The sequence below is a fragment of the Lycium ferocissimum genome, chromosome 7, assembly GCF_029784015.1.
Source record: "Lycium ferocissimum isolate CSIRO_LF1 chromosome 7, AGI_CSIRO_Lferr_CH_V1, whole genome shotgun sequence".
Lineage (NCBI taxonomy): Eukaryota > Viridiplantae > Streptophyta > Magnoliopsida > Solanales > Solanaceae > Lycium > Lycium ferocissimum.
Genome location: NC_081348.1, coordinates 30,862,046 through 30,877,034, shown reverse-complemented (window position 1 = coordinate 30,877,034; position 14,989 = coordinate 30,862,046). Strand labels below are relative to the sequence as shown.

Here is a 14,989-nt window from a genome sequence, read left to right as displayed (position 1 = left end):
CAGGTCTAAAATATTTATTTTTTAAATTTGTCAAAGTCCAAAAGCATTAAAAGAGGTATTGCTAGTTACTGTATAGTATGACGTTTTGGAGTGTAACAGTATTAATAATTAATTAAAAGTAAATTACCTAAGAAATAAATTTGTAATTTTGGAAGCCAGATAAATAAAATAAATAAGGAATGATGTTTCCAAATTAAAAAAAGAGATATATAAAAAGTGTGTGTGGTCTTCGTTTAGGTAGAAAATACTTACACATTTTCACCTGCTAAATAGCCTTCTCTACCTCCTCTTCATCATCTACTTGATTTCTTCTTCAACATCATCTTCATTGATTCGTCGTCGTTTTGTCTCACCTAAATCGCACTCCTTTCCCTTCGTTTCAAAAATCACACACCGACACTACTCACTGTCCGTAAATTACCAACCTACCCTTCTCTTAGGGTTTGAGAACGAACAGTTGAGTGGAATTTGTACTTAAATTTAGCTTAATTCAAAGTGAGGTGAAGCAAATATGGATGGTGATTCATGGAGTGCTCGTTTATCTTCTGCTTCCAGGCGTTATCAATCTGCTTTTCAGTCGAGATCTGGTAATTTATTTTAGAATTATTGTGATTTTTTCGATTAAAGATTGGATTTTTATGTGATTAATTTTGGGTGTAGGAATGAAATGGGAGAGTATTGACGCGGAAATGTTGATGGGGTTTGAGGAACTTGAGGTGGATGATGATAATATAAGAGAGGAGTTTCCTTGCTGCTTTTGTTCTGAGTATTTTGATATTGTTGGTTTATGTTGTCATATTGATGATGAGCATCCTGTTGAGGCCAAGAATGGGGTATCAGATCACTCTCTTTTTTTTTTTTGTTCATTTTTTGTATTCTTGATCATCCTTAGTTTTTTCCCTAGTGTAGAAAAATTGGATATTGTGTCGATTTACACTTAAATTATTATGAATGTGTACAAGTTAAACTTTTGAGCAGAGGTTCTGTCAGAAACAGCCTCTCTACCCCACAGAGGTATGGGTAGGTATGGGTAAGGTCTGCGTACATCCTACCCTCCCCAAACCCCACTTGTGTGATTACACTGGGTATGTTGTTGTTGTGTAGAAGTTAAACGTCTTTTCATTTGTTGGAAGATAGAGATTGTGTTAATTGTTTTGGTTTATGAGCTGAAATTTCAAGCTATGATGACATGACTTAATACAGTTGCATTTTGATGGTGTTCCATTTTTGTATGTACTGGTTGGGCATTCTTGAGTGGTGCAGAAACATGTTTTTGCGTGTGGCAATTGTTCTAGGATTTCTGAATGTCTGTGAAAATCATGCTAAAGAAGTTTTACCCGTTGCTCGTGGTTGGGATTTCATTTTTTTCTGTCTTTCTCTTGATCGAGGTGCCTTATACTAATATTTGGTTGTTCAGAGATGTTATGTGGATTGCTTAAATGTTAGCTGTTCCTTGTGCTGTTGTGTGAGTCTTCCTCTCAATCTTCTTGGAGAAGTCTTGGTGCTAGGGAGGGGTAGAATCCCTCGTAACTTGTTGATATGATAGTTTTCTCCTGTCTGGTGTTTTCTTCTAATTTGCTGATTTGAGTATGCTGTCAAGAATATCTGATGCATATGGAAGCTATTTTTGGAACTATTACTCACAGTTGCCTTCTTTGTGTAGGTGTGTCCAGTTTGTGCTATGAGGGTGGGCGTTGATATGGTTGCACACATAACCTTACAGCATGGGAATATCTTCAAAATATCCTTTATTCAGTATCTCAGTGTCGATTTGGTTCATTCGTGTAGTTTCCTTTTGGTGCTTCTTTTATTTGTAAATAGCAATGTCTTGTGCAAAAATTGTCACTTAACACGAACGTAGGAGATGGATTTTTTGATAAGCTGGGTATAATAATCACAATTCCTCGTCATCAAAAAAAATAATCACAATTCCTAGCCTTTAAAGTTCTCCAGATGTTAAGAGCGTTGCATTAATTTTGAGGTTTGTTATAGTAAATTGGAGTTTGAGGTCCTCCACCAGTGGAATAATGTCAAACTCTTCCTCTTTCTGCCTCTCTCCCTTTTCTTGATCCATCATTTTATCACAAAATTTCTCTTTTTTAGAGTGCGTGCATTGAAGCTCCTGAATCGAGATGGTTGACTGTCTTGGTAACACTCTAGGTGTTGTCGGCCACTTGATGCAAGCTCTTAATTTGTATTCTTTTCTGTAGGTTTCTGTATGGCAGTTTCTTTTTTTAGGGCCTTTAAGATGAGGTTCTATGGTTCGGTGCTCACCTCTGTTTTCTTCTGCTGGAAGAGTACAAAAATATGCCTTCATATTCTGATTCCTTTCTCGGCCTTTTGGCTAAGATAAATTATTTGAAATTGATGTAATATTTTGGGGTACTTTATTGAAATTGATGTAATATTTTGGGGTACTTTATTGAAATTGACGTAATATTTTGGGGTACTTTAAGTTCTTTAAAACCTTCAGCTGTTTGAAAGTGAACTACTATGTCCCTCTCGCACTTCATAGGCATCTGTCATCTCGACTTATCTATCAAAGCACACCTTCGAATGCATCTTTGACCTCAGCTCAATGACATACAACTTTACGTTTTCATTCATGTCAGTCCGTTAGAACTTCTGGGCAGGCTTTAGAAAATGTCATTTATCATGGTCTTGGGGACCCAAGGATCATTTTCTCGTACACATTGAATGAAAGCACCCCAGATGCAGATCTTTGAAAGCTGATACTCTTGTTTAAGTTGTGTAGCATCATAGTTGTGATCAGTGACAAAACTAGTTTTTCTTCCTTTTTTCGGGAGGCAGGGATTTAAGTGGATTGGAGACAATATTTAATTATCAGTGAAGGATAAAAACGTATTCCCTTTTTTTTTCAAGATGTATACACAGTATATTATAACTTAAATCAAACTGCAAAATACACATACTCTCCTGCTTATAGATGAATATCAAAGTTAAAAAAAATTTAGGTAACCTAGGGGTTGTCTTGGGGATCCAAAACATGATGAAAGGTTGATCTCCATAGCGTATGGAAGGAGTTCTGTTGCTTTTTAAAATCCTGATATCAAGAGAAATAGAGGAAGTATGGCAATGACAATGAGCGACTCATCAGCTATTTTGAGTTCCTTGACTTGAGCTTACATGCAGCGCAAGAGGAAATCTCGCAGAGTTGGTTCTCATTCAACACTTTCCTTATTAAGGAAGGAACTGCGAGAAGGAAATTTGCAGTCTCTATTTGGAGGGTCTTCTTGTGTAACTTCCTCAACTAGTACTGCACCAGACCCCTTGTTGTCATCATTCATTTTGCCGATGGGTGATGATTTCAAGACTGCTCAAACGCATTCTCCTGCTGAAACAATCTCAGCCAAGAAAAGCTCAATAGTAACTGCCTCAGAAAGGTATGTATTTTATTCGTTTTTGTGCTCTGGTAAAGTAGCTTATTATAAACACTTGTATAGAGCTGCTACCAACATGTGTAATTAAGTGCAAAATTTTAGTAATCTTTTAGAAATAGAATTTTTACTAAATGGGAACCTTTAGTGTTAGATACCCCAACTCTGTTTTAAAACACAACTTTTTAGGAATGATGAAGTCTGAATGGAGTGGAAGGGATATTGGAGATTCATATTGCCAACCAACAAGTTTGCACTATAGCCGTTGTTGTTATTGGCTAAATGCCGATATGATTATCCAATTTACAATCTGGTATATTTGTGTGTGCTAAAGTATCTGGTTTACTGATTTTGAGCTGCTTACAGTGAAACAGACAAAAGTTGAAATTTTTGCTTTCATAGTTTTCGCCTTCAGTGTGTCATGCTTGAGGGATTAATGCTCAACTAGGATTCTGCTAGACCAGCTCTGATTGGTGGCTTCTGTCAACTTGTGCTATGACATGGAAATCACTGTTACACTGAATGGAGGAACCCTTCTTTGTCTGACATTTATGTAGGCAGTCAAATAGACTAGAGGTTTTTTTTATTTTTATTTTCTATGAGTGAATCAGAGGTGTTATTATTGGGTTGTTCTAGTATAGTTTACCTTTGGGATATCTTTGTTATCAATTCGTTCCATAGAAAAGTTTCAAAAAGAAGCAGAAGAACGTTATTTTTTTTTCCCGGCTTTATTATCTGAGGGAAGGAGACAGGCATGTGAGATGTCTTTATCATGAGGATATCATCCTAGTTGTGCCTTTAGTTTTGGATCTTATGTATCTAGATACAGGTAGCTCGCATTGTCTTATAGCGTATTGCAACTTATTTTGCAGAAAAGTTCAACAGCCCCCTTTGTCAATCAAGGATCATGAGGAGAAGACAAAGAGGAGTTCGTTCATCCAAGGATTGCTAATGTCCACCATTCTGGATGATAATTTATGAAGGCTGACACGGCTGTTGTCCAGGGTTCACCAGTTTACTGATAAAGCTGTGTGGTTAATGATCCCTCACCGTGCGCGTTCTGGCACAATGTAATCCAACTGTGGAATAAGATGTAGTAATCCATGTAATTTATCTTGGTTGTAGAACTTAGTCGATAGGCAGCAGACTCTTCATGTATCTTCTTTTATCGCAGCTCATGCTACCATAAAGAGTATGATAAAGAATATAATAAGCGTTTAAGTTAGTGCTTTACTGTAATTTATTTTCATGGGGAAAAATCCAAATCTAATATAGTCTAGAGGAACTGGGAACGAAAGTACAGCAAAACAATAGATATACTATATTGAACATCCTAGTACCTACCTGGACGTAGATGCAGGTGGAGAGTCATGAGTTTTGGAAAATTTCGTGTCGTAAGTAATAAAAGGCAATGAACTAAGAAAGAACAACTTTATTAGACTTTTATAAGGAAAAAGCTGGAAGAAAGGTGAGAACGAAAGGTTGCTACCTACTACTAAATACTACTAGGGGAAGCTAACAAAATATTCAATATTTCGAATTTGGGTATGGTTTAGTGCGGAGTTGCTGTCGATCTTTAAGTTCACTTTCATGTAAGTACGTTTTCTTCGAATTAAATTTTTTTCACGCTTCTTTTTTTTTTTTTTTATTTTTTTAGGGGGGGGGGGGGGGGGGGTTCCAATGTGCATCATTTCAAAAGTAGATGTTTTTAATGGTCATATTTCTTCATCTGTTGCCAATCAAATAATTCTACTGTCAAGCACATACGATTTTAACATTTTGGGGATTTTCCCCAAATGGAAATTAAAGTAACAATTTTCTGTTGACAATACTATCCAGGATATTTTGCAGAGTTACCGGTACCCTGTTTTTTAACACTTCCCGGAGGGAAATAAAAGAGAGAAAAGCACTTGAAGCTAGTGTTTTGATTTTTATAGGCCCTCACTTAAAGAGATGGATGAAACAATGGAAATTCACATAACAACCTGTGGCATTTATCCAGTTCTCATGATCCTGATCAAGAAAAGCAGTAAAAAGACGTGCCATCTATAAGCGAACAATAAACTAAGGGATTTCAGCCAACAAGAACCAGTTATAACAGAAAAACAGCAGTTATCTTGGTCATTCGTAAAATTCCAACATATCAAAGCAGCTGAGTATCATTCTCGGATAAAAAATTGACTAATAAATAACAATGACGAACAATGGTTGTTGCATATTCTTAACAATCAAGGGATCTTTTGTCAATAAAGCAGGGTGTACAAGTGTAAAGCTGAAAATTCTATCCTAACAAATGGATTTGTCCGGCTGGGTCAATGGGCAGAAAGAATGGCTAACGCTATTTCTGAGTAGTCGCACATCAAATCCCAACACCTCAACAAACAGCATACTGTCTTCTACTGGTGATTCCCCTCACCATCATCCCTTACATACAAAAAGAGGCAAGAGGACACCGACCCTCCACGGGGGAGATTCGGCTGCCAGCCAGTCTCCCAACATAATTACAAATTTTGGTCGACTGCACAGAGAGCTTCACTTCACGATGCTTGAGCACATGCAGCTAAAATGGTCTTCTAAGAGTACTGGGCAATGTCCTTGTAGGTACTGTAGGCTGTATCAAAGCATGTAATATATTCAGATTTTTTTTTTTTTGGGGGGTGGGGTTAGTAAATAAACTAGAAAGATGCAAAAGAGAAGATGAACTTGCATAGAACTGTCGAAGTAATACATTCATAATGAGATAGCTAACTTAAAATGTCGAGATGAGCTATAGGTAGGCGAAAAGGAGCTCGAGTTTGTTCACAGTACAAAAAAAAAAAAAAAAGAAAAAAAAAGAAAAAAAAGAAGAGAGATAATATGGCATTATTCATCAACGATAGCAAAGGGAAGGGTGGGCGTCCAGGTTAAAGTGCACACTGCTCTAAATACGTTCTCGCACAGTGAAGACCCTTCTAAATTCTGATCAATTTGACTAATGAGAATATGTTAAACGACACGAGTCATGTTTCACTTGCATACACAGATTGGAGTGTAAGAAGCAACAAGGCTAGATATATTCTCCACATCCGTTCAACCTAATCATACTAATATACTCGAAGTGCCCCCTGGAACATTCAGTTAAAGGAAACATTAAACTAGACTCCCTCAATTTTGAATCTCTGAATCAGATTTTAAATAAAACTTCTAACCATTGATTCCACTAACTCCTTCACTAATTAAAGGATCTCACCTCTCTAAATTGACAAGGAGAATTGCTGGTATCAGGGCCAGCATTAGATCTGCTACTGCAGGGATGGAGTTGCTGATGAGCCAAACCAAAGCCGAAACTTGCTTCGGTCCCTTGCAATTCACTTTCTAAAAATTCACCAAAAAAACTTTGCGATGATGTAGAGGCTCCATTCAAATTCAGTTGCCCGCTCAAATTACTTGACCTTTCGGGTACAAGGTTCCGATTTTGAGGTAAACGAGCATTACTCTCTGGTTGCCTTCCTTGGAAAAATGTATTATGAGGCACTGCCCTTTGTGCTACGGCAGGTTGAGTTGCTAATTCCCTACTTCGAGCAATTTGAGAGCCAAAGAGACTATTACCAAGTTGTCTCCTATTATGAAGGAGTTGATGTATTTGCCGCTGTATTCTACGTCGGTCAGAAACTGTGAATGCTCCAATCCCAGAAGCTAGAGGAGAAACTTGACCATCTCGGGGAGATTGAAACTCACCTGAATCTTCAGCCAAAGGGGTATCGGGCACATACATTTCATTAAGATCAAACATTTCTCTTACATTAGCAACAGGAGGTGACCCAACAGAAAAATTGGTGCTTGTTCTATTATCAGGCATAGGGTTCAGATTTTGTGGATTTGAAGAAGCAAGAACAGTTGGCCGACAGCTTTCACAGTACCAGTTACCTTCAGGTACTTCATGTCCAAGACCAACACAATAAGTATGCGCAGGTGAATCACAGAGATCACAAAGTAGCATAAGAGCATCATCCCCACCTTGCTGACACTCTGTACATAATACATTTTCGTACGGGTCAAGGTAACCCCTAAGCTCCTCTTCAGATGGTTGATAAACCTATATACACAATTTAAACATTTGACTGCAGTTAGAAAATTTGGTGTTTTTATGTAATCAAACCCAACAACTTAACCAAAAAAATATTCAGGTTTACTATATAAATGAATGCACAAAAGTAAGAAAGGGCTGTACCTGATCACGCTCAGGGACCTGAATAACCACAGTCCTCAAATCAAAGCCAGTGTCTGACCTCGCAGGCTTACTGATTGTTACAAACCTTTGCTTGCACAGTGGACAACGGGATTCCACTTTGGACCACTCCATGATGCAAGCAAAACAAAAGTAATGACTACAGCAATTCAGTGTCCCTCTAACTGTTCTTTTCCCTTCTTCAGACAAACATATGCCACAGATCTGCTTTCCAGGTTCAGTCTTTAACTCCTCCACCTTTGCTTTAGCCTTTCTTACTGGATGTTTTCTTTGTAGACGCGGAGCTTCCTCTCTTGGTGAATGTTTCAAAGACGCAGAGCCCCTCACCAAGCTCCTGCAAAATTTACTAGCCTCTCTGACTTGTTCCCTCTCTTCTTCAGAGATGGTAAACTCACGGTCAGATGATCCAGAATTCGCAACAAAATCTGAATCAGAATCTAGTGTTAGTCTCTTTCTTTTTCTCCTCTGACCTGCACTCTTTTTATTCTTTTCTTCCGTGAGTGGATCGACGTCTATGAACTCCTCATCTTTTTCAGATCTTGCTTTCCTTTTCAGCCGCCGTCTCTTCTGTGGTTTCTTTCTTGTGATCTTCTTCAACTCTTTATGGTTTCTATTACTCTTCTGTTCTCTGGCAGTGCCCTTACGACGCAACCGTCGCTTGCTTGAATACTTTATCCTTTCCATTCCAGGAAACTCCTCTTCTTCGTCCAAGCCATCTGGAGTGAACTCCTCATCATCATCCTCCTCCTCTTCGTCATCATCTTTGGCAGTGCCCTTACACAACCTTGGCTTGCTCGAATTCTTCATCCCTTTCGTTACTGGCATATCCTCTTCTTCGTCCAAGCTGTCTGGAGTGAATTCCTCATCATCCTTATCTTCTTCATCATCATCCTCGTCATCATCTCTGGCAGGGCCCTTATGCCTCTGTGGCCTGCTTGAATTATTCATCCCTATCGTTATTGGAAAATCCTCTTCTCCGTCCAAGACATCTAGATTTAAGTCCTCATCATCTTCATCATCATACTCGTCATCATCTTTGGCAGTGCCCTTACGCCTCCGTGACCTGCTTGAATTCTTCATCCCTTTCATTACTGGAAAATCCTCTTCTTCGTCCAAGCCATCTAGATTTAGTTCCTCATCATCTTCATCTTCATCTTCTTCATCATCTTCATCTTTGACAGTGCCCTTACGTGACCTTCGCTTACTAGAATTGTTCGTCCTTTCTGTTACTGGAAACTCTTCTTCTTCTTCTTCATCCAAGCAATCTAGTGTAAACTCCTCATCATCTTCATCTTCATCTTTGACAGTGCCCGTACGCAACCGTCGCTTGCTAGAATTATTCGTCCGTTTCGTTACTGGAAACTCTTCTTCTTCATCCAAGGAATATGGTGTGAATTCCTCATCGTCCTCATCTTTGACGGTGCCCTTACGTGACCGTCGCTTGCTAGAATTATTTGTCCCTTTCTTTACTGGAAACTCTTCTTCTTCATCCAAGCAATCTGGAGTAAATTCCTCATCATCTTCATCAACTCCATCATCCTCATCATCATCTTCTCTATATGAAACTCTCTTTCTCTTTCTATGTTTTACAGTGCCTTTTTTATTTCTGCTTGGTGCTCTTGATCGAACAACCCTTTTCACTTCATATTCACCTAAACTCTCTTCTGACTCATCTCCGACAAAAGAAGAATAACCATCTTCTGACTCATCAAACTCCTCATCGTCATCAACTGTGTAATCCTCATCTGACTGATCTGAACCTCTATACGTGGATCCAGCCTTTCTCGTATCATTAGTCTTGCGACCAACCCTGCCTCCCCTCGCCATCCTTTTTTCACACCGACAGGAGCACAAACCGATAACTTGGATCAGATCAAATTATGTGATAATCCCCATGTACCACTAGAGCCACACCAACAGGAGCAGAAACCGACAACTTGAATCAGATCAAATTACGTGATAATCTATCACTAAAACCACACCTACAGGAGCACAAACCGACAACTTGGAACAGATCAAATTACGTGATAATCTCGTGTACCACTAAAGCCACACCGACAGGAGCACAAGCCGACAACTTGGAACAGATCAAATTACGTGATAATCTCGTGTACCACTAAAGCCACACCGACAGGAGCACAAACAGACAACTTGGAACAGATCAAATTACGTGATAATCTCGTGTACAGTAAAGCCACACCGACAGGAGCACAAACGGACAACTTGGAACAGATCAAATTACGTGATAATCTCGTGTACCACTAGAGCCACCACTTAATTAAGGAAGGAAATGAATCCGCCTGAAACATGAACAACCCATCATTTCTTATGTAAGGTAAGGCCTCTAAAATAAGCTCAAAATCATGCAATTTATTTCCCTACCACTTCGAGTTCTCCAAAGGTATACCCCAATAAATATTACACATCTGTCCATTTTCAGTTACAAAATTATCCAGATTAGTATGGGAATTCTCAAAATCTCAACATTCTAATATAAGCTCATCTAAATAAGGTGTCAAATCAGCTAAAATTAAAACACTAGAACACCCTAAAAATCCAATCTTTATTCATAAATAACCCAAAAATAAGAAAAATTGATCTAATTAAATACAAAAATGAAATCCCCAAAGATCAAAACTTTAACCCTAGATCAAGATACCCTAATAACTAAGCTAATTGCAATAACTAAATAAACAAAATTCTCAGCAAAAACACAATTAACACCATATATGGATGAATTAAATTAGTATTAAATTCAACCTCAATAACACCAATTCCCAAAATTGAGATGGAACAGTAAAAAAGAACAGATAACAAATCTCAACAATCAATAGATTACCAAACAAACAAAAACCCAGATAAATTTTGGAGTTACCTTATTAATTCTTTTAATTAAAAGATGCAGAAATAAAAAGGAAAAAAAAATAAAGATAGGTTATGGTAAGTACCTGAGAAAGGAAGAGGAGGCAAAATAGGCAAAACCCAGAAGAAAAAAAAAAGAGATTTATTTGAGGTTATATATAAAATCAATTCAATTTTTCTAAAAAATAAATAAAAGAAAAAATCAAAATGAAATTTTGAAGGAAATAAGAAGAGGGTCACCTAAAAGAATCTGTACTTGTATTCTTTACTTTTTTTGTTTTTTTCTTTTCTTCTTTTTGTTTTTCTATAATTGTAGATGTGCTTTTTAAAACAGTGATATTATTGCAATTACAAAATAGAAGCATCTATTATTAGGACGTTTCGAGGGGATACCTTTATAGGAAGCAACTTGGGTGTAATGCTATTGGTTGAGCATATGTGAATTTCCATATTTGCCCTTTGTGATATAGAGAGCATCTCAACTGCTATTTTGACGTTGGGCTCACCAAGTTGGATTTTGGTTTTGGGCTCACAGGATCTTATGCAGCCCAGTAAGCTACGAGAAGTAACAAGGGGGTCATTGGCACTCATGTCCCTATTTTGTGCTGGTCTTTAATTTTTATCCCTCGTAACTGACAACTTTTTCGTCGGTCATAAGTTTATATTCTTGTACCATAATATCTCATAAGTTACGCCCCGCTCCCTTAAAGAATTTATTGCCCCCGCTAGACATAGGTTCGATTGCTAAGGGCAAAAATTAAAGACCATTCTGTTTGAAGGATAAATGTGCAATTTCTTCGTAACAAGGACATATTATTCGTGAAAGAACTAAGAGCTAACCAAAGTTTCAGAGTCATAAATCGAAAAAATAATCCATAAATTGAATGGTAGGTCATTGCTAGGATTTTTATAGGTATAAGGTTCAATTTGAAGTTTTTTCGCGCTTCTTTTCTATCCTGAAAATATTAGTTTTGAAATGTATGGAATACATGTTAATGGAGGAAGAAGGATAAGTTTATACTTCAATGGAATTAGATTGGAATTTATTGAAATTTTTATTTTTCAAAGCCCCTTAAAGAAAATTCTAGATCCGCTACTGCGCACCACCCACCACCCCAGCCCCAGCCCCACCACTCACCCTCATAACATTTGTCTATATTATATAACAATTTCTTTTAGGATTATATTTTTTGCTTACGTACAGAATACAAAAAATGTGTAAGAAACCTACTTATTTTCTTGCGAAACATGTTCCAAGGAAACATTTTCCTTCATACCGAACACACCTGTAATCTATCTTTTTTTTTTTCCTCTATAAAAGGGAAAATGCAATGTAATTTTGTAAATTGTAAAGAAGAACAATAATAATAAGTGCTTAAAGTTAGAAGAGAGGTTTGCCTAATTTGCAGAACCTAACAAGATAAATGGGGCGGTAGGAAGTGAAGTCACGAGAATTGCGTGTCAACTTGATACCTCGATCTTGAGATTCTGAGCCTGTGAAAACGTGAAAGCATATATTGGGCCATCAAAAACTGACTGGGCTGCCTGCCTGAAGAAGTGACCATTGGGCCTTCCAGATACTCGGGCTAGGCCTTGTGGGTTCCAGCAACAACCGGAAATGGTGTCCGTGTGATTAACATTTTTTTGCACGGATTGACCTTCAAAGGCGCTGTTCTTTAATTTTTTGTCTAATTTTTGGCATACGCTTAAAAAAGTGATCGAAAATATTTCGAAGTTTTGGATTCAAACCCCCGCTTAAAAAAAAAAAAAAAACAATTTCGCAAGGCAAGGCTTCACGAAAATTCTGCTTTAAAGTTTGCCTTGGGAAATTTTGCAAGACAGATTTTTTTTTTTTTTTTTTTTGCTTTCTTTTGGAATCTTTATAAAAGTTATGCGCCCAAAGGCCTAAGGCCAAACTTTTGCCGAATAGGCGTAATTTTCTTACGAAATTCTACCTTGCGATATATATATATATATATATATATATATATATATATATATATATATATATATATTATTTTTTTTTTTTTTGAGCGAACCGGGGTACAAACCCAAAACCTCGGAATATTTTAGGCGAAGAACAAAAATTAATGACCAGCAATTTGAGGGGGGGAAATTAAAGACCACCCCTCAATAAGGCCAATCGTGCAAATTGCCCTATTAAAAGGGGCTTTTACATAACATAACATGATGTAAGTTGAAAAGATTAAGGATTTATCATAATACAAATGGGGTCATTTGCACGATTTCCCTTCAAAGGCACTGATCTTTAATTTTTTTCCCTTCGCCTAATACCATGAGCTTTGGGTTTGAATTCTTGCTCAGTCAAAAAAAAAATCGCAAGGCAGAGTTTTGTAACAAAGTTAGGCGTATTCGGGCCAAAGTTAGGCCTCGAGCGAGTAATTTTGAATGCAAAACTCTACTTGCGCGCATTCAAAATTCGCAGTACTGCCTACTGAATCAGCCAAACCCCGCTTGCGAAATTCATTTTTTTTTTTTTACTGAGCTAGGATTCGAACTCAAAACCTTGAGGTATTAGGCGAAGGGCAAAATTAAAAACCACCAATTTGAGGGGCAAAAATTAAAGACCAGTGCTTTTAAAGGGCAATCCGCACAAAAAAATGATACAAATGCACGGGTTGGAATAATTATTGGGAAAGTTAAACATTTGGCCGCTCACTAAAAAAATATAGCCGCCAGCCATATATACAAAAATATACGCTAATTATGAATTATATGTATATATACATTAATATACGGAAGATATATCTTTTCCAACTATTATTTTGGTGGATGACTATACAATACGAAAAATCCCATAAATTTTGCTGCCTTAAAGTCTGAGCTGAGGAATTAGTTTTTGTTCACACAGTGAAGACTTAATAGGAGTAGAAAATGCCTAGTTGGACCTATACATAGTTACTGAAACTCGAACGCGTGACACTTATTAAACTGTGAACTCTTAATCAATGGAGATTTGGGGAAGAGGGAACTTGAGTTGCATTAAGAAATTGTTTAACCAACGAACTACTTAGACTGTCGTCCAAGGGTTCAAATGAATTTCAGAGGAAACTACTAATGTTCTAACTGTGGATATTGGATTAACAAGCCCAGTGATAGAAACTACCCATTCAACGAGCTTGTTTCAATTGGATCACCAGCTTCGAGAAGGAAAAAAAAAAAAGGGAAACTTACACGGTATGCCTTATGCAAGCATCAACTAACTCAATATAACATTGAAATATTATTTTTTCACCAGGTAATTATTTTAAATTTTTTTATCCATCTTAAGATTCCAAATATTATTATATATAACATCTTAAAAAATCCCAGTTTTTAAAAGATTACCATTTAAGTCTCCCCCAAGTAAACTTCATAGAAGTTTCCGCATGGATTGCCCTTCAAACGACTGGTCTTTAATTTTTTGTTTCTCATATATGTGGCTTTTAATTTTTGTCCCTGCCAGTCATTTAATGAAAATATCCTACATGTTTCGCTTGGGATAAGTTCTGTAACATTTACCTTCGGAAACTGAACTTCTGCTTTGCTTGGCATAAGTTCTGTAGGACTTACGTCCGTTTGGCGTAAGTCCTGTTTTTGTGGAGTTTGAAAGTTTTGTCATGTCCAAAGATAATTTGTGTAATATAATTTAAATTATGCCCGTTCGAAAAGTGTTGAAGAGCAAAAATTAAAGACCACCCTGAAATAGGGGCATTTGTGCGATTGACCCTATTTTTTACGACCCATTATCGTTTATATTACCTAGTTTAACCCTTGTAGTAACATTTTTTCTTGTATGAGTGTACTCTTTATTTTGTTACATCTCAAATGTATATACACGCGTATACACTCATATACACTTAAAAAGAATCTAAATGTACGTAGTTAATTATCTTTAATATATATATATATATATATATATATATATATATATGTATATATATATATATATATATATATATATATATATATATATATATATGTATGTATATTGCTCCCCATTTTTTCTAAATGAATGTATACTTAATATTACAGGATTTCTAATAGGGAATGTAGACATATACTCAGAAAGAAAAATTTTAGACCACATTAAATAGCTTAGTAAACCAATTAATGTCACAAATCATGTTAATACATGCTAAATTTTTGAATAACTTTTTTTCTCCAGAAACAAATTACAAGAACCATTCTTTTTTTCCGTCACAAAAGGCTTTTTGAGATGTTTATTTAGGTTGAGTTGTCCCTGTTAAGTGAGCAGTCTTCATGACAGCCATATGCTGCATTGTATAATTAGCCAAAAGTTTGGGACCAATTTTCATCTTAACTTTAAAAAGTTGCTTAGATAACAAATATATATAGAAGAAGTGGACCATGTTAAAACTGAATTAATTAATTATGATGAGAGAAAGTTGTTATTCATGAGGGATTGGCAATAAAGATGTTCATTATCCTTGATAAAAATTGGGACCTTTGTCCCTTTAAAGGAAAACAGCCCCATTGA

General features: G+C 36.7%; 2 protein-coding genes across 2 annotated transcripts; one reads left to right on the top strand and one right to left on the bottom strand.

Moving 5' to 3' along the window:
- Positions 1 to 256: 256 nt before the first annotated feature.
- On the top strand, positions 257 to 4,623 carry LOC132064327 (protein DEHYDRATION-INDUCED 19 homolog 3). The gene is made up of 5 exons (XM_059457274.1): positions 257 to 587; positions 661 to 833; positions 1,664 to 1,743; positions 3,150 to 3,404; positions 4,271 to 4,623. The coding sequence occupies exons 1-5, from the start codon at positions 512 to 514 to the stop codon at positions 4,377 to 4,379; spliced, it is 693 nt and encodes a 230-aa protein (XP_059313257.1). The 5' UTR covers positions 257 to 511; the 3' UTR covers positions 4,380 to 4,623.
- Positions 4,624 to 5,560: 937 nt separating this feature from the next.
- Positions 5,561 to 10,816, bottom strand: LOC132064325 (uncharacterized). The gene is made up of 4 exons (XM_059457273.1): positions 10,575 to 10,816; positions 7,609 to 9,926; positions 6,628 to 7,473; positions 5,561 to 6,009 (listed from the first exon to the last, which is right to left on the bottom strand). Exons 2-4 carry the CDS (start codon positions 9,451 to 9,453, stop codon positions 5,959 to 5,961), a joined length of 2,742 nt encoding a protein of 913 aa, XP_059313256.1. The 5' UTR covers positions 9,454 to 9,926; positions 10,575 to 10,816; the 3' UTR covers positions 5,561 to 5,958.
- Positions 10,817 to 14,989: the final 4,173 nt, after the last annotated feature.

Coding starts and splice junctions, on each gene's coding strand:
- LOC132064325 (XM_059457273.1), bottom strand. CDS start 9,453: ATGGCGAGGGGAGGCAGGGTTGGTCGCAAGACTAATGATACGAGAAAG. Junction 7,474..7,608: donor AGGTCCCTGAGCGTGATCAG/GTACAGCCCTTT, acceptor TTGTGTATATAG/GTTTATCAACCATCTGAAGA. Junction 6,010..6,627: donor CTCCTTGTCAATTTAGAGAG/GTGAGATCCTTT, acceptor GCTTTGATACAG/CCTACAGTACCTACAAGGAC.
- LOC132064327 (XM_059457274.1), top strand. CDS start 512: ATGGATGGTGATTCATGGAGTGCTCGTTTATCTTCTGCTTCCAGGCGT. Junction 588..660: donor TGCTTTTCAGTCGAGATCTG/GTAATTTATTTT, acceptor TTTTGGGTGTAG/GAATGAAATGGGAGAGTATT. Junction 834..1,663: donor CTGTTGAGGCCAAGAATGGG/GTATCAGATCAC, acceptor TTCTTTGTGTAG/GTGTGTCCAGTTTGTGCTAT.